Raw genomic sequence first — 18,309 nt, 5'->3', positions numbered from 1 at the left:
GGACTGGCATAAATAAATGAACAGATAGATAGATAGATAGATAGATAGATAGATAGATAGATAGATAGATAGATAGGAAAAAAGATTACAAAGTCTAAAATATTTGCTATGCTCCCTTATGGAAAATTTGCTGTCTTGTTCCTATGTGAAGCATAGGACATTCAAAATGAGTAATGAAAAGGGGAAAAAAAGCTGGACACAACTGACTTTCACCTATAATCCTAGCTACTTGGGAGGATGAAATCTGGGGGTTGTGGTTCCAATCCAGCCCAGGTAGGAAAGTCTTGAGAGTCTTATTTCCAATTAAGCAGCAAAAAAGCTGTGGCTCAAGTGGTAGAGCACTAATTTTGAGCAAAAAAGAGTTCAGGCCCTGAGACTAGGCTCTAGGACTGGTGCAAAAATGGAACAAAACCAAAACCAAAACCAAACAATAGAGCAAATATAGGGGGAAGTAGAGATGTGGGACTTAAGTTTAACTCCAAAATGGGCAGAGAATTAAATACATGACAGGCACAGTCCAGAGAAAATTTCAGAGGTCGAGAACATGGCATAGGTAATTTGGTGATGGGGCTAGGAGAAAGGTGACACGATGATCTTCAGATCCCAAGTTCAAGCACCAAGAAAAGTGTACTAGGGTCTTCATGTAGCTACACGATCTCAATGCCATGCGATTCTTGACTTCATTAATGCTTCCTGTTGACCAACTGTGGCATTTTGATCCACATATTGTGGCATTTTATTCAAACATGTTGGTGTCTGAATAAAACGATGTTGATGTTAAAGAGCAAGTACATGAAGATCACAGTCTTGTCAACAATGAAAGAAACGAACATGACGTTTAAATAATACAGAGTCACACAGTGATAAACCCCTAGCACTGTCACGGAGGAGTTTCAGGTCTTAATGCTCTCCCCTACAAGGTTCTGGTGACCAGAACTGACATGTATATAGTCTTTCAGCTCCCTTTTGACATGAGCCAATGAGTTCATTCACAAGGGAAAAGACAAGGCACACAAGAATTAAGTGACTTTGACAATCAGCAGGAAGTGAGTCAATGCTACAGGTTAAAAGCTGGCCCAGCAGAGGGGAAAGAAAATGCACCCCGGAGTCTAAGTGGATCAGTTAAATTATGGATCCACTCAAATTATGGATCCACTCAGTTTACTCATCTTTAAAGTGGGGATGATGAATTCTTGCTGGGGCTAGGGGTTGGTAGCTCATGCTTGTAATCCTAGCTACTCGGGAGGCTGAGATCTGAGGATCGAGGTTTGAAGTATGTCCCAGCAGGAAAGTCAGTGAGACTCTTATCTCCAATTAACCACCAGAAAACTGTTAAGTGCAGCTATGGTTCAAAGTGGCAGAGCACTAGCCTTGGGCAAAAAGAGATCGGGGACAATGCTTAGGCTCTGAGTTCAAGCCCCAAGACCGACAAAAAAAAAGAATTCTTGCTAAGCATTGGTGGCTGAAGCCTCTAATCCTAGTTACTCAGAAGGCTGGGATTTGAGGATCTTAGTTAGAAGCCAGCAGCAGGTAGACAAGTACATGAGAGTCTTCTCTCTAATGAACCAGCAAAAGGCCTGCAGTAGAAGTGTGGCTCAAGGGGAAGAGTGTCAGCCTTGAACAAAAAAAGACAGCTAAGCAAGAGTGTGAGGCTTAGAGTTCAAGTCCTAGTTCTAGTACAAAAAAGTGGTGGGGAAAAAGAAAGAATTCTTATCTTCACGTTGCTGTGAGGATAAAGTACGACCCTAGCTAGAAAACAGCTGGCAGGCTAGGTAGATGATCAGCTCAGCTGAGAGGCAGCACATTCTCCTTTCCCGTAGTTTTTGGTTCTCTGTGAGCTCAAATGGACTGGCTACTTCAAATCTTCATCATTTTCATGTTTTCATTTTGGTGGTGTGGGCAGTGGGGGAAAATCTTGCTTTATAGTCTAGGCTGGCCTCAAAGTTGTAATCCTCCCTCAGTCTCCCAAGTACAAAGACTATAGACAAGTACCACCACACAGCATTAAAATTAAAAAGTCACCCAAATAACCCCACGTTCTTCAGTGAACACTTTCACAGTGGAACACTGGAAATCATCTTATAAACTCTCTTTGCTTTTCAGATCTCACTGAAAGAGTCAGGCAAAGGGCATTTCCCTGGAACCTTATAATCCTGAGCAAATGGTAAAATATTGACAAAGAAGACTGCTTGAGTGACAAACAGCCTCACGTTCAAATCAAACCTAAATCAAACCTAAAAAGAATCACTTCTGAAAGCCTTTTATGTCTTCAATTACGGTGAACAATGCTATTAGTGATAAAATAGAATTCACATAGCACCCCATTTCCTGGCATTGACTCAGGGAAGGGATGGGAAGAGCTCAAATCTATGGTGGTACTTTTGATACGCTGAAATCCAGGAAACTGTGGGAACGGCTTAAGTAGGCCTGTTTCTAGAAGATTTTTGAGATCAAAAGTATTCAGATAAGCATCAGTCTTTCCTGGATCCATAAAAAGAGATGAGATGGTGGGTGCTGCATCTTTACAATCCACTTCAGAAAAGTTCCAAGTAATTAAGTGCCGGAAACATAAACTTCAAATAGGAAACTTTGTCACGTATTATAAGATGTCCAAAATTATCTCTGAGCCGTAGATGTTGGAAATGGGGAGTGAGCTATAAATAGGCACTGGCTTTCCAGTGGACAAAATTGATTTCAAATTCTTTCTTTAAGGGAACACATTCAGATTTACATAATGATTTGGGCAAAATCAAAATTGAAGCCCACCTCTGTGAAGTCTATATGTTAAATAATGACCCCAGAGAATACTTAGCCAGTTCCAATATCCACAACTGCTGGGGGGAAGAAACACCAGTGGTAGAGCAATTACAACAGTAGATACTATTAGATAAAGCAGGCATTTTTTTTTCTTTGTTCTGAGAAGAGCCTGAGAATCATCATCTAAGGATTTGCATGCCACTGTCTCATAATGACTACTACCTAACTCAGCCATCATACTGGAAAAGCAGTTGGAGACAATGTGCAAATAAGTGAATGTGGCTGACCAATAAAACTTTATTGACAAAAATGTCACCATTGGGCGAGATTTGTGTTACAATAAAACCCTATTGATAAAAACAGGCAGGGGGTGGGGGAAGATGGGAGGGCAGGGATGGTAAGGGGAAACAAAGGAGTAGGCAACAATGCTTGGTAAGAAATGTACTCATTACCTTGCCCATGTAATTGTAACCCCTCTTTACAGTATTTTCACAATAAAAAAAACTTAATATTAATAAAAAAAACAGGCAGTAGCTTGGATTTGGCTAATAGAAAATACTGCCAAGTGCTGATTTAGAGGACACTAGACCAAAGAATCTCTCTGTCTGTCTGTCTGTCTGTCTGTCTGTCTCCCTCTCTCTCTCTCTTCTCTCTGGCAGGCATCTCTGTGTTTTTCCTTCCCGATGTGTTTAGCCCTTAATGCTCCAAAGACAGATGCTTTCATTATCCTCATTTTACAAAAGGAAACTCAAGGGACCAATAGATGTAGCTCTAGTATAGAATGACACAGTTCCTATATCGAAGAGGCAGAATTCAAACCCAAGACAGCCTGAACTTTGAAACACTGCATTAGTATCCTTGTTCTGTTGTGTGGGTTCCCAAGGAGTCAATTTCCAAATGGATAATGATTGACTGCCTGCATATGTGTGTGAACGCATGAAACTAATTTGAACGTAGGCAGTAGTAGCCTTTTCCACACCAAAAATAGAAAAGATAGAAAAATAATCATAAATTTGCCACGAGAACAGCCTTTTCCCAAGGGCATTAAAAAATATTTTTTGTGTTTGTTTTTAAGTCTTTCGACGTGATTAGTGCTTACAAGACACTCACTCCATGGGTAGAAGGAAGAAGGGACTTAATGATTAAAAGGAGCTTCAAGTTCAAGGATATACAGACAATAGGCCCTCTAAGCACACCAGCCTCTTTCTATTACTGGGATATATATATATATATATATATATATATATATATATATATATATATATAATATATGTATATAACATATATGTTATATATGTATATGTATTATATTTATGCATATTGTGTATATTACAGAGTCCTTTATAGAATTTGTCTTCTCTGGAAGGTATTTTCAGAAACTCAAGCCATTTACGCCTTAGCTAGATAGCTTATTTTGAGATTTTTCGACACCTGGGACTGTCACAATAGTGCCAGAGCAACCATGACAGATTATGGTTCTGTTAAATATTTCTTTACTTGCTCTTTCAACAGATCCTATGTGATAAGACTCCAGGCGACTGGCTATGCAGGCAAGGAGCCTGGCAGAGAAAGAGGGTAGACAGCTCAGGAGGAACACCAGCCAAGCCCATAAAGACCTTGGATTGACCTTGAGCTGACTTCTCATGGTGTGACCCCCACAGTAAGTTCCCCAGCAACTTCCTGCTGTACTCGCTTGTCTATGTCATGTGGACCAGGCAATGACATCTCAGGAGAGTTTCTGGAAGATCTGTTGATGCCTGTTGGGCTAATGAGACACTTCCTAGGTGCAGAGAGAGCATGTAACTGCACAGGAGCGTGATGAAGGGCCTTTTGTTCTTAGATCTGTCACCCCACCCCTATGTGGCTGATTTCCTTTTTCGGAACTCCACAAGGAGATATTGGCTTCCAAAGCCATCGCTTAATGAGATGGTCCTGAGGCAGGCCCAGTTCTTTCATTGGCCTGCAATCAATTAGCAGAGAGAACAAGCAGCTTGTCAGAGGCAGTTAGGGTAAGAAGTTTATAGAGAAGTGTTGTCACTCCACACTCTGCTTGTTGTGAGGCCACTTGGTACTCGCTGTGTCCCAGAGGAAAGCACTGTCGAAGCCTCTTACTGTCCAATGCTAATCGTTGTCTCTTTTCATTGTGAAATATAACACACAGGCAGCAAGGTGTATAAAACATAAATGGACTGCTGCCAAAAAACCTAACGGGAAAGCTGGTGTGTGGCCACCACTCAAACCAGAGGAGGCCTGGCTCCCTTCGCTGGCCAGGTCCTTGTCTTTATCCCATCTACCCTCAAGAAGAAACCACCATCTTTGGAAATAATCATTTCAAAATTGATGTGGTCTTTCATGAGGCTAGGAATGGGAGGATGAAGGATTGAGGCCTGCTTATCTGAACAAACAAGTTCCATGTGGTGGTGAGCTGCTACAACCTCAGCTACGCAGGAGACAGAGATAGGAGGATCACAATTCTAAGGCCTACCCAAGGCAAAAAGTGAGAGAACCTATCTGAAAAATAAGTAAAGCATAAAAGGACTGTATAGAGCACTATCTGTATAAGCAAGCTGCAGAAGTATGAGGGGCTCAGTTCAAACCCAGTGACCTCTACTGGGGTATTCTACTTTGCTTTTTTGGCCACCTCTCTGTATATGTACCTCTAAGCAATGAACCTTTTGTGGGCTTTATATGAAAGGATATGCACAATATTTTTTAGAATCTAGTTTCAAGTATTCAATTTCATGGGTCTTGAATGCACCATGCTGTGCTGTTGTGTGATCCATTCCATTTTGCCATGTGAACGTTTTATACATAACTACACGGAGCCTGCCCATGGCTGGCTTTCTATGGCATTTGTAGATTTGGTAATTAGAAGAAACAGTTACCATAATACTCTTGTGCAAAATCTCAGCATACTTTATGCCTGAGCTTCTCTAGGAATCTAGACGTCTCTAAGGACCCACAAGGTGGGACTTGAGCAGTGACCTTGGAAGATAATACCAAAGGTTTTCCAAAGTATGGTTGTGCTACCTGATCATAGAACAGCCAAATGACAGTTCCTGGCATTCCTGTCTTTGCCAATGCTGGGCACTGTGGCCATGGCTAGTATTTGAGAAATTAAACTATAACACACATAAGGCTATATTTACAATACCTTATAATACTTTTTGAAGTTTTTAGGGTTTGTTTTTTGGCATTCTATTTGCTAGGCAAGTACTTTTCTACTTGAGCCATGACCCAGACCTCTTTAACTACTTTAGAAATAGTCCAAAGGACAAATCAAAAAGGAAGAGCATGGCAAAATTCACATACCAAACCTCTAGATCAAGGTATACCACCCAAAACTTCATATGCATTTTCGTTGTTTTTTGGGTGTTTTTTTGTTGATTTGTTTGTTGGTCGTGGGGCTTGAACTCTGGGCCTGGGCACTGTCCCTCTGCTCTTCAGCTCAAGGCTAGTGCTCTACCACTTGAGCCACAGTGCCACTTCTGGTTTTCTGGTGGTTTGAGATGAGACTTTCACAGACTTTCTGGCCTAGCCTGGCTTTGAACCACAATCCTCAGATCTCAGCCTCCTGAGTAGCTAGGATTACAGGCATGAGCCACTAGCGCCCGGCTTCATATGCATTTTCTACCTCACCCCACTATTCTGACTTTTATGGCCATAGATTGGTCAGCACTTGAATTTTGCATAAAGAAACCTTATGTGTATTAGTGTATTCAGCCCTAGAAATTGGAAAGCAGCTCCTCAACACTTACTAGGAAAGCAATGTCAACTAGGACTATGTCAACCATGTCAACTATGACCAAAGACCTTTCTTTCTTTAGTTTAATTTTTTATTGGTATGTGTTTACTCCAGACTAGACTCATATCGCACTACTCCTGCCTCTTCCTCCTCCTAAGTGCTGGGATTATAGGTGTGAAACATCATGCCCAGTTACATACTTTGCTTTTTAAAAAAAAGTTTTTTTATTGTTATTATACATAGAGAGATTACTGCTTCATAAGACAAATCAAGAGTCCATTTCTTTTTGGACAATGTCACCCCTTCCCCTCTCTCATAGTTTTTTGCTCCCTTTGCCACCCACATGTTGTATAGTTCATTTTCAACATGGTTTCTACCGAGTGCCACAGCTGTTTTTGTTTACCCTAATTCCCTCCATTTTTAAATGAACAAACAAGACAAAAAAGAACAGAGAAAAAGGGGGGGGGAAACCCTCTTGTTTCCATTTCCTGGAGTTCATTTCGATAAATATTATTTTCTATGATCGGAGGCACAGAGGCATTGCATGTTTGTGTTCATGCCCTAAGAGTATCCTCCTTTGGTGTCACTGTGTGCAAATGCCTAGAGTCCCGTAGCTTTGTACTCTTCAAGTTCGCATGAATCAGAAGTTGACTGTTTTAACTGCTGTATAATATTTCATCACAGAAATACGCTAAAACTTGAACCTCAGTGACCACTGGAGGCTTTTAGAAAAAGCCCCTAGTGTATAAGCTATTTAGGATATGCCTCTGGTAGTGCACAAGACACTCTTTGTGTGTATGCACCTATGCACGGGCTTTCCAATTCGGTGGGTGTGGTATATGCAGAATACTAACTAGGAGCTGGTTTCTCTTAAACTAGTTCATCATGGATACATACAGTTGTGTGAAATGAGGCTAGCTATTTTTTCTAGGACTCAGAGGATCACCTAGTTTGGGGAGTGTGCACATTATTCTTTCTTGTACACATCTCAGTCCATGTAGGTGGGATTCAAAGACATGACAGATGTGAAACATCTGCTCTTCCCACTACCTGCAAAGACCTGGCAGCCATTAGCACATCTTCCCAAATTAACTTCTTGCTTCCCTTTCTGCTTGGGTCCTGAAGCCACTCTATCCTAGGACTTTTTGCACAGATTGGCTAGGAGTTAAGACCTAGGGCAGGTAGAACAAAGGTGAGCCTGGAATAAGCCAGCAAAACCCTTCTGCAAGGATTGATTGAATCTTGTCCTGGCCTTGGTTCCAACACTGGGATTTTATAAGAAAAGCTTGTAAGAGCCTTATTTTGGGACATTATCAGAAGAGTGTTTTCAGTGATAATTTATTTGTTGGAAGAGACAAGGGACAAGGTGACTAGGGAGAGCAGTCATCTGGAAATGGCCAGTGAGAGACATGTCCAAGGCAATTTCTAGCTGTCTCCACCATTTCTCCTAAAGGAGGACAGCCCACTTAACACTGAGAAAAAGCAACAAAAAGGAGTGGGAAATATGCAATCTAAAAGCATTTTTCATGACAGCACAGAATACACATTTTAAACTATGCACAATGTGTTTCAAGATGTTTTTCAACATCCATCTTCCTTCCTTCCTTCCTTCCTTCCTTCCTTCCTTCCTTCCTTCCTTCCTTCCTTCCTTCCTTCCTTCCTTCCTTCCTTCCTACCTTCCTTTCCTTCCTTCCCTCTCTTTATTTCTCCCTCCCTCCTCTCTCTCCCATCTTTCTTTACTTCTCTTCTCCTTTCTCTTTCCTTCCTTCACCCCTCCAGCCCCAAATATTGGGGTTTGAAGTTGGAACGTTAAGTACTCCGTTACTTGACTCATTCCCCACAGCCCTTTTTGCTCTGTTTTCCAGGTAGGGTTTCATGCTGTTGCCTATCTAGTTGTGAACCTCAATCCTTCTATTCCGTTTCTGAACTGGTTGTGATTACATGCTTGTCTTGTTTTTGAGATAGCATTAACTTTAACTGGGCTTGTCTTGAAGCATAAACTCTACTTCTACTTCATGAATGGCTGAGATTATAGGTATGTATTGCCATTCCAGGCAGGAAACAATATCCACATACCAAATCTTACATATGCACATACATGTGCACACACATGCCTGTCAGTCTCTCTCTCTCTATTGGTTGTGTGTGTGTGTGTGTGTGTGTGTGCGCGCGCGCGCGCGTGTGTGTGGTGTTAAGAGAAAACTGTTGCTAGACTACTTTCTTAGGAAAACATATCTAGTGTGGCTGCTTGTATACATATGAAGGCACTGCACATAGACTGTCCTGATGCAATCTCTCCCTAAATCCTTCCTTTCTAGTGGATGATGATGGTAAGGTTAAAAACAAAACAAAGCAAAACAAAAAACACGAGATACATGTCAGTGTCCACAGTGAGTGGGCAGACAGATGAGACCAGAATCAGTGACAGTCACTTCCACTCCATTCTCTTGATAGTTCAGGGTTTGCAAGTCTGTGAAGCTCACACAGACCAAGGTATGTCCAGGATGTCTCTCCACTGCACTAGATAGGTTTGTGGCAGGGCTTGGAGCCCAAACACACCCAGTCCTCTCAACACCTTCATCTACACAGGTCCTGCTTGGATGCTGAGCCCGCCTGCTGGCCTGGACAAGCACTAGACACCTGTAGGCCACAGTGGTCACTCCATGTGACACCTCCAAGGCCCAATGTCTGAAAGCAGTCTGCCATTCCCTGCTCTCAGTGCCATTGCTTGCTTAAGTGGATCTCTCCTAAGGGTATTCAAACCCAGGAAGATGGCCCTGGGCAAGCTGTGCCTAGCTAGTTCTTTGATTCACTTCCATTGGGTGGCCCGTGGTGATGAGCAGATTAACACAGCACAGCTGTGCGCATTTTAGGTGTGAGGATAAAAAAGCAGAAAAGCCACTGGCAGTTCACTAGGCAGGTAGAACATGGTAGTTCGTGGGAAGGTAGAGCAGCATTCTGGGCCAGCCAAGGGAGATTCCCCTGACATCCCCACTTCTGAGACAAGCTGTACCTCCAGATCCACCCATGTGTGCACTGAACCACTCTCCGGGGACGCTCAATCCTGTGACTCCACGGTGAGGAGAGGAGAAATGGACCATTCCTGCTGGCCCCAACGCTCCTCACAGCAGCAGTGGTGGCTCTAGAGCTTTCAGACCTAGCTCCCTTCCCTCCTTTCAGAGGTGTGAGACCTGTCTCCACCTCTGCACACCCATTTCTGTCTCCCTCTCCTTTGCCCTCCTCCCTTCCAGTATTAAAACCTCCACAGACTCACAGAACACCCACGGACCAATTGCCCACTAGTTGGCTGCTATAGGACCAGATTTATCATTGATGTCTCAGCTGAATTAACATAGAAGATTTCTCTTATTTAAAAAAATCAGTTAATGAGAAATTAACATTCTAAGCTCTAACTCCTGGAGCTGAAGAAATCAAAGCCATTTCTGAACTGTGTCAGAAATCCACATTGATTTTTTTTTTTCTGTTCATATGGTTCTATTGTGATGTTCGAGCTAGAAACTCTGTGAAGGTCACAACTACTTACACTCTTTCCAATTAACAAATCACACAGATCTTTCCCCGGACTTTCAGTGGAAATGCTTCTGGGTCCAACAAAGTTCTTTGCATATTTTAGTTATCATTTCCCTTTCTACAGAATGACAGACTCATTCTTTTTGCTTCTCAAAGCTAAATCTGGGTGACTATTTGCCTACAACCCTTGGTCCAATTTTGTACTGCTACATTTTCATGCATAGAAAGTTCCTGCATTTGCTCTTTTGGTGCTGGTACTGGAGCTTGAACTCAGGGCCTTGGGCTTTCTTTTGGCTTTTTTTGTTCAAGGCTGGTGTCCTAACACTTGAGTTCCAGCTTTTTGCTGGTTTAACTGGAGATAAGGGTCTCACAGACTGTTCTTCCTGGGCTGTCTTCAAACTGTGATCCTTACATCTTAGTTTGTTGAGTATCTAGGATTGATGACCGGCCTGAGTCACTGGTGCTTGGCTTTGTGTTTCCTGTACTTGGTCATTTGGCTGAGACATACTGAGCTAGGTACACAAGTACTTGCTAGGTACACTGTGCACACAGACTTGGCTTCCAGACCATAGGAGGCTCCTACTTGGGTAGGCAAGGTTATTACAGACATGTCTAAGAACTTTGAAGGAAGAACTCCAGATGCTATGACAGAATGTTAGGAGTGAGGAAGGGGTAAGTAAGTAATTCCACAGGATAATTGAGAACGAACTTCCTAAGGAATCAGTATCTGAACTGAGACTGCAAGGATAAAAGGTTCAAGCAAAGGGAGAAGTCTGCCAGGAGAGGAAATGGCCAAGGCTGGGAGGGGACAGTCTAGGCAGGCCACAGGAAGAGGAGGCCAGTACTTCCCTTCCTTCCCTTTCCAATCTATCCTCATCAAAGCTCCCACACCCATTTGCACACACACAGTGTGTGCCTCAACTTTGTTTTGCTTAATAAATAAACTTCCTTTGTAGATAAAGTATTTTCAGCAGGTTAGAGAGCAAGGTGGAAGACCCCTGGCCAAGCATTACTACAGCCCTATCTGAGTCTCACAGTTTACCTAAGCAGCTATTACCTGTCCCCACAGGTAATAGCTACTGCTCAATACCTGAGTCTTTCCCTAAACTCATCTGTCAAAATGCTGCCCCCAACAGCGATGGTATTGGGGGTGACTTAGGGAAAGAGGTAATTAGGTTGTGGAGCCAGAGCCCTCATGAATGACATGAATACCTTTTGTGAAACCAACACTTTGAACGAAGCAGGGGAAACTTCCTGAAAGGAAAAGCACAATGGGGGTGTTTTCAGCCTCACTCGGCTTATTCTTGTCACCCACGGCAGGACTGCTCAGTGTTCAGCACAGAACAATTAATCCTAAACCCCACTTAATCGAATCCTGATAACTGGTTCCATTTCTCTGGAAGAGATGTTTGTTAAGCTCCACCGAGGGGGCTCATGTCTGAAGACAATCCTCTCCAAAGGTGGGAAGAAATTTGATCAACAGCGGTGGGAATGAAGGGAGATTTATTATGGCTACTAATGTTATTTCTGTCAATGTCTTTTGAATTCTAATTAGATTATTAAAACGTGGCAAATAGTGACACTCAGCATAGATGCCACACCTCACTGCGACAAGGGTCCTTTGGAAATTAAGAGGATCATGATGTCCCAGGTACTGATGCATTGGCAGGAAGAAAGCTGCAGGGAAATTCCTCCAATGAAAACCAGTCAGAGAAACAGAACTTTCTCTCCCAGTTTTATGCCTGAGAATATGATGTGAGCTTAGCCTTTTCCATCTCTGGCTGTGTAATCATGCCTCACATGTGGGTAAAGCTTACTGGCTACCTCTTTTCTCCTTCTAAATTTTAAGACACTTCCCTCCTCCAAAAAAATTGGTAAGTGAAAAAGACATTTAAATGATGAAAACACTTTTGAGGAGATGAGAAAAATGGCTGACTCCACAACGAAGAATGGTGTATCTTAGGGTATTATGATTGATAACCTATGCATTCCAAGTCATACTTGAAGAGAAACAAATGGCTTACTGTTAACCCAGATCCACTCACAGGTAATAAATGGGCATGCTCTTTACCCATCAAATAATAGCTCTAATGCTCTTCAACATCAGTGGATGAGAAATGGGTGTCACCCTCTGTCCCCTTCAAGATAACCCAATTCCTTCAGGTGGAAAACTGAGCCCATCACACGCCAGCAAAAGGAAGTTATATGGAGCCTACTTACCATGATGTACGACGCCCTTCAACCCATGGATAATAGGATCCAGTGCAGAATTGTCCCTCGGACTGACCTACATGTAAAGGAAACATGAGTGGTTAAATCTATTCTGGCATCAGATACAACAGCCTCAGTTTAATCTTCTAAAGATAAGTGGGGGGGGGGCGGCGTGGGGGGGGAGGGTAGATGTTATCTAGCAAGCTGCGAAGGGATCATATAGACCATGGCTCTCACCAAACACCAGAGATTTATGACAAAATAAAATATAGCAAGGAGGTCTAAATCAAAAGAAAGAAACTTCTCAGAATATATTTTAACAAGAGAACTGCCATATGCCTAGCAAAAAATCTTAAAAAGCAACTATGTATTTTTTTATTCTGCTTTGGTTTATTAAAAGCAGGCCCTAATCGGTGAAAAAGTCATTGAAAGTCAGCTGAGTGCAATCCATCATTGACTGGATATTTCAATACCTTCTAGTGGTTATGTTTTTTTCCTTTTCTTTTAAGAAAATGCATCAGGTCCCTGCCAGCCTATTCTCCTTCATAAATACTCCAGGCCACTGTGAAAAATCACATACTGTAAAGGGCATTTATAAGTAAGAATTTTCCAACTCAAGACACCAGAAAAGACTAGCCTGAAGACATAACGTCTCTGCCTTCCTCTTCTTCTGGAGTTTTCAATGTTCCTGAAAGCCAAGCCTTGTTAACCTTGATCCCATTCATTCTTTCCTTTGACTTTCTGGTATGATTTCCTGTATTTCCCCTCTCTAGAAGATTCAGAATTCACCAGCATATTATCATCATAATTTTAGGTACTTCCTCTTACCTATACAGTGAAATACAAATATGAGAAAATGATGCCTGGAATAACCTGAGTGGCTCAAATGCTTCTTCCCATATTGCCCTAGGTACCTGCTCAACCAATGAAAAAAGCCAGTGTGATGCATGCAAGAGCCGCCAAATGATCAGCACAAAGTGCAGGGAGGAGCTATGGGAGAAATCCTGTACTATAATGACTGTCCTCCAAGACAAGTCCACTGGACTCCTCTTTGGAACCCCTTTCCAAACAGAGAGTCTTCCAATTTACTTTCATGGCTTTCTTTTCACTTTCAAAAAAACTTACTCTAAAAGAACAACAACTAAAAACAACCAAAATAAAATAATAACCTGAGTGGATAGCTGGGGTCCATGAGTGAGGTATGGCCTTGAATCTAAGACCTTGGGAGATGCAGGCAGGATTTTTTCTATTCTCTATATCCCTATTTTTTTTCCTCCAAAGTAAAAGGCTTTTCAAAATCCATTATGGTCTACATAGTTCCTCATTTTCTCCGCACTTTAGACATAGTATTTACTATTAATCCACTTCTACCAAAATGAAGTCAAGATATTGATGAACCTTTCAGGGTGCAACAAGACTCACTTTGATGCTTCAGGTTAATTTGAAGGAAACCAGAGACAGCCCTAGTTGAATTTTAAAGGAACTGTAAATGTTCCAGACTCCTTCGTTCTCTTACAGATTTGCCCTCTTTGGCTGCTGTTCCTACTTTGTGAGCTCATTCTCTTTCTCTTTCTCTCTTTCTCTCTCCCTCTCTCCCTCCCTCTCTCTCACACACAATAAACCACAATTCACACACTTCCTTCTCTGTTGTTTTAGCATCTCTAGTGAAAGCAGTGGTGTTCACCTCAGGCAACCTGGCTCTTCCCAAAGGACATTTGACCATATCCACTATACCTTATGGTCTTTATAACTATGGGTGGAGGGGCAAAGGAAGAGGAAAGTCTATTGGGATCAAGAGGGTTAAGGAGGAAAGATGCTAAACATCTTATGATGCTCAAATTACCTCCGTGACAAAGAATTAACTCGCCAGAGCTTTCAGTGATAAAGAGGCAAAGGTTGAGAAATATAGGAGGATGTTGTGATTACATATGAATGTTTAGAGTTTTGCGTACATTCAGCACACAGGTGGCAATAAACAGTATTATGTTTACAGAATAATAATGCAGAGCTTGGTAAACACCACATTGTAATCATTACAGATATGGGAGGTGAGGGAGGATCAGTGAATAGGGACCCGGTGTATCAGACTACAAAATTAGAATTCTGGGAGTTGGCTCAAGGGTGCCATGCCCCAGGGGAGGTTCAGCCACCGCTGGTCTGCAAGACATTCTCTTTTTTTTTCTCCCTCCTTGGTCCTGGGCCTGAACTCTGGGTCTGGGCGCTGTCCCTCAGCTCTTCAGCTCAAGGCTAGCGCTCTACCCCTTGAGCCACAGTGCCACTTCTGGCTTTTTCTGCTTATGTGGTGCTGAGGAATCAAACCCAGGGCCTCATGCATGCAAGGAAAGCACTCCTACCACTGAGCCACCTTCCCAGCCCTGCAAAACATTCTTGAAAGCTCACAGAATACACCAAATACAAATTGCATTCAAAGAAAATAACCTATCTGTGCAACAGCAAGCACTTTATTGAAACTTTTAAATGTGGCAAAATTTAGAATCAAAACTCAAAAATGCCAAGAACTTCCCAGCAAATGTGACTAAATTTCGAACAGTCTACAACAGAGTAGGAGCCCAGAGAAAGTTCCTAAGTTAAACCTAAAATGGAAATAAACAGAGACACTATAGCTTCAATTGGGGGAACTTCAATGGAGTGGCTCTACTGGAAAGTTGGTGGATGTTTAGGAAGTGGCGCTCAGTGGGGGGTTCTTAGGTCACTGGAGGTATGCCAGGCAAGGGACACTGGGACACTCTGGTCCTTTCCCTTTGGCTTGTTGGCCAATGAGTGAAGTGGTTTTGTATATTACAGTCTCCTTATGAGCTACCCTGCCTCTGCAGCAAAGTGATTGGGCCAACTAGTTAAAGATTTAAACATCTGAAAATGAGAGCCAAAGGAAATCTTTTCTTTTGTTAAGTTAATGATCTTGTATATTTTCTTATAGAGTCAGAGAGTTAACACAGCTCAGTCTTTTTGATTTACCCTGATGGAAACATTTATTCCAGTTTAACTACCTGTGGTTGCTCAAATATGTGGAAGATGGAAACATGGGTAGAAATTCCTCCCATCCTTACCCCATGCACCTTTACAATTTGATGTTGCAGCTCCTCCATTGAGAGTGTATGCTAGATGGGTGCCAGTGGCTCATACTTGCAACTGTAGCTACTCAGGAGGCTGAGAGCTGAGGATAATGGTTTGAAGACAGCCCAGGCAGAAAAGTCTGTGAGACTCTGATATTCAATAACCTACTTAGAAAAAGCCAGAAGTGGTGCTCTGGCTCAAGTGGTACAGTGCTAGCCTGGAGTACAAAGAGGCTCAGGGACAGCACCCACGATCTGAGTTCCAGCCCCAGGACTAAAAACAAAACAAAAAACCCCCAGTTTCTCCCTCAATTACCTGTTCCTCCCCACACACACACCAAAAAAAGCAAGTTGCTGGTGGCTCATGCCTGTAAATCCTGTAATCCTAGCTACTCAGGAGACTTAGATCTGAAGATGGAGATTCAAAGTCAGCCTAGACAGGAAAGTCTGTGAGACTCTTACCACCAACTAACTACCAGAAAAGCCAGAAATGGAGCTGTGGTAGAGTGCTAGCCTTGAGCACAAAAGCTCAGAGACAGCACTTAGGCCTTGAGTTTAAGCCTCAACATGCACACAAATTTTTATTTATTTATTTATTTTGTCAGTGGTGGGGCCTGAAGTCTGAGCCTGGGCACTGTCCCTCAGCTCTTCAGCTCAAGGCTAGTGCTCTACCACTTGAGCCACATTGCCACTTCTAGCTTTTTCTGCTTATGTGGTTCTGAAGAATCGAACCCAGGGCCTCATGCATGCAAGGCAAGCACTGAGCCACCTTCCCAGCCCCTACACACAAAATTTAAAAAACAAAAAACCCAAAAGTGTATACCAAGATCTCCTCTTTTTGAGGAAAGTTGTCCACTGTATTTGCTTTGGCTAAAGGGAAAGTGGTGACTGTAATGCAGACTGAACCACAGGCTACCAGGTGAAGAACCCCAGTTTGGCCAGGAGGAAGAGAGAGCCAGGGAACAGACAAGGGCAGGTCCCAGTGGAGGTCCTTGTAGATCTACCCATCTGCCAACTACCAGACAGGTGAGTCCTTGGGAGGCCACCTGGCCTTATCTTTATCACCTGTAGTCTGTAGAGAACTCTGAATTAGAGCCAACCACAGCCGACCAGCCAATTTATAGAATCCATTAATAATAAAATGACTGGAGTTTTAACTAATTAAAATAATTTATTACACAGCAAAATTTGGCTGTGAGAGCATCTACAAGTGCACGTAGAGGTTGAAGATGAAGGACAGGCTATAGTAATAATTTTCTTAAGCAATGCAATTTACTTACAGGTTGTCCTGATTTTACTTGACAATGGCCAACAGTAGTAATGCTGGCTATTTTATTTCAGCAGATTGTTTTCATTGGTAGTGTTAATCTCTTACTGTGCATAATCTATACGTAAAAATTGAACATAGATGTGTATGTGTAGGAAAAACATACATAGGCCATGGTAGCCTCTGTGGTTCCAGCATTCATTTAAGGGTCTTGGAATACATCCCCTGTAGACATGGCGAGTAGACATGCTGTACTTTGATGCTCCTTCCAAAATGGGAGGGGATGTTTTATGGTTTAGAGGGATTCTTTAATGCATTTGGTCTTGTCTGCTGATATGAAGGCTAAAGGAAGTGTTCCAAATCCTCTATGATTGACATTGCTGAAAACATTTGTAGGCTACACAAGAGTGATATAACCAGGAGGTGACTTAATCCAATTTTAATTCCTGTTCACTTGCATCTCTGGATTCAAAACCTAGACCTGGCCTTATAGGAGCTCAAAGACCTCACCCCAGATTCCCAGCAAACCGATAAATGCAAAGCCTTCTAAGCCACTCATTCAGCAGCAGAGCCACCATTGTGGGTGTATAGGGGCTGGGAAGACAGATGTGGAGATGGGGGGAGAGGGATGAAGCTTATGTGCTGCGGAGCTCATCCGCCAGTCTGTGTTTGGTTCCAGAACTCAGGGTGGGGAATCTGAACAGCATGCTAATAAGTGGATTTGTTCCAGGAAGACTCAGCCCTAACTGAAATAATCCTTTCCACTCACTGTTTGAATCCATTTGCTACTTAAAAAAAATGTGGACATCGCTAAGCAATTTGGGCAACTTTTAAATGTGCTTTCAGTGAAGAAGGTTGCTGTACCCACCTATCTATGTTTATATTGTGTTCTCTGTCCAGGGTAGACGGAGGTGAAGCAAGGATGAAAAAATGGAATTCGGAGTCAGGTACCCAAGTTAGAAGCCTCAGACTTTTCATCTGTACAACAGGGACACATCCCACCACATTCTCAGAGGCCTCAGGTTTTTAAATATAAGCATGGAGAATCACATTGGAGACAAACGCGGTATCTGAGAGATGTGCACTACTGGGCAACACATTAGCCTAATCCCTCAAATTCAAGTGAATGTTGAACAACATTTTTATCCCCAACATCTCAATGTACTTGGCTCTCACAGTAATACCTCTTTGAGCTCAAATTTCAAAAGATCCAAATTTATGTTTTATTTGACATCCACTCAATTTTGTAATATGCTGCGCCTTTTAAAGCCACACGAGGAGTTTTTTCTGGCTCCTGAAAGTCACTTCTTTCCACATTAAGATCAAAGGAGTTACGTGGTAATACTGAGAAGGCACCAACTGCACAAATGAGCTTAAGAAGCACTGCCAGAAACAGACACTGCCCCCTCCCCCTTCTCCCTGCAGAATTTGTGTTCTCGTCGCAAAACTTAGCTCCTGGCACTTCCAACTTTACAGAAGCTTTTGTGGCATTAGTCATCTTCAAAAGGATGGCACACCAACATGACAGAGGGCTCCGAGTGAAAGCGTTCCAATTGTCTTTAGATATATCCAAAATACACAGAGATGCTGGCAGTACAGAAGATAGGGACATGTAGATTTACACCAAAGGCCAAATCTACAGACACTCGGATGAAATCTATCCTTCCTAATAATAGCTCACCATGTAAATTCAACCACTTAGTACATTCATAGCCAAGTTATCA

General features: G+C 42.4%; 1 protein-coding gene across 3 annotated transcripts in view; it reads right to left on the bottom strand.

Annotated features, from left to right (window-relative positions):
• The window catches only part of Ptprg (protein tyrosine phosphatase receptor type G), a 693,584-nt gene that overhangs the window by 149,100 nt on the left and 526,175 nt on the right, over positions 1–18,309 (bottom strand). For all 3 annotated transcript variants that reach the window (XM_070018858.1, XM_070018857.1, XM_070018856.1), the window contains exon 6: positions 12,254–12,320. In XM_070018858.1, coding sequence (XP_069874959.1) covers positions 12,254–12,320 — 67 coding nt within the window. The remainder of the gene's footprint in view (positions 1–12,253; positions 12,321–18,309) is intronic.

This window comes from Dipodomys merriami, unplaced genomic scaffold (assembly GCF_024711535.1).
Source record: "Dipodomys merriami isolate MVZ:Mamm:240054 unplaced genomic scaffold, mDipMer1.0.p SCAF_13, whole genome shotgun sequence".
Taxonomy (NCBI): Eukaryota; Metazoa; Chordata; class Mammalia; order Rodentia; family Heteromyidae; genus Dipodomys; species Dipodomys merriami.
Note: the sequence above shows the minus strand (reverse complement) of the source record. Positions and strands in the feature narration are given on the sequence as shown.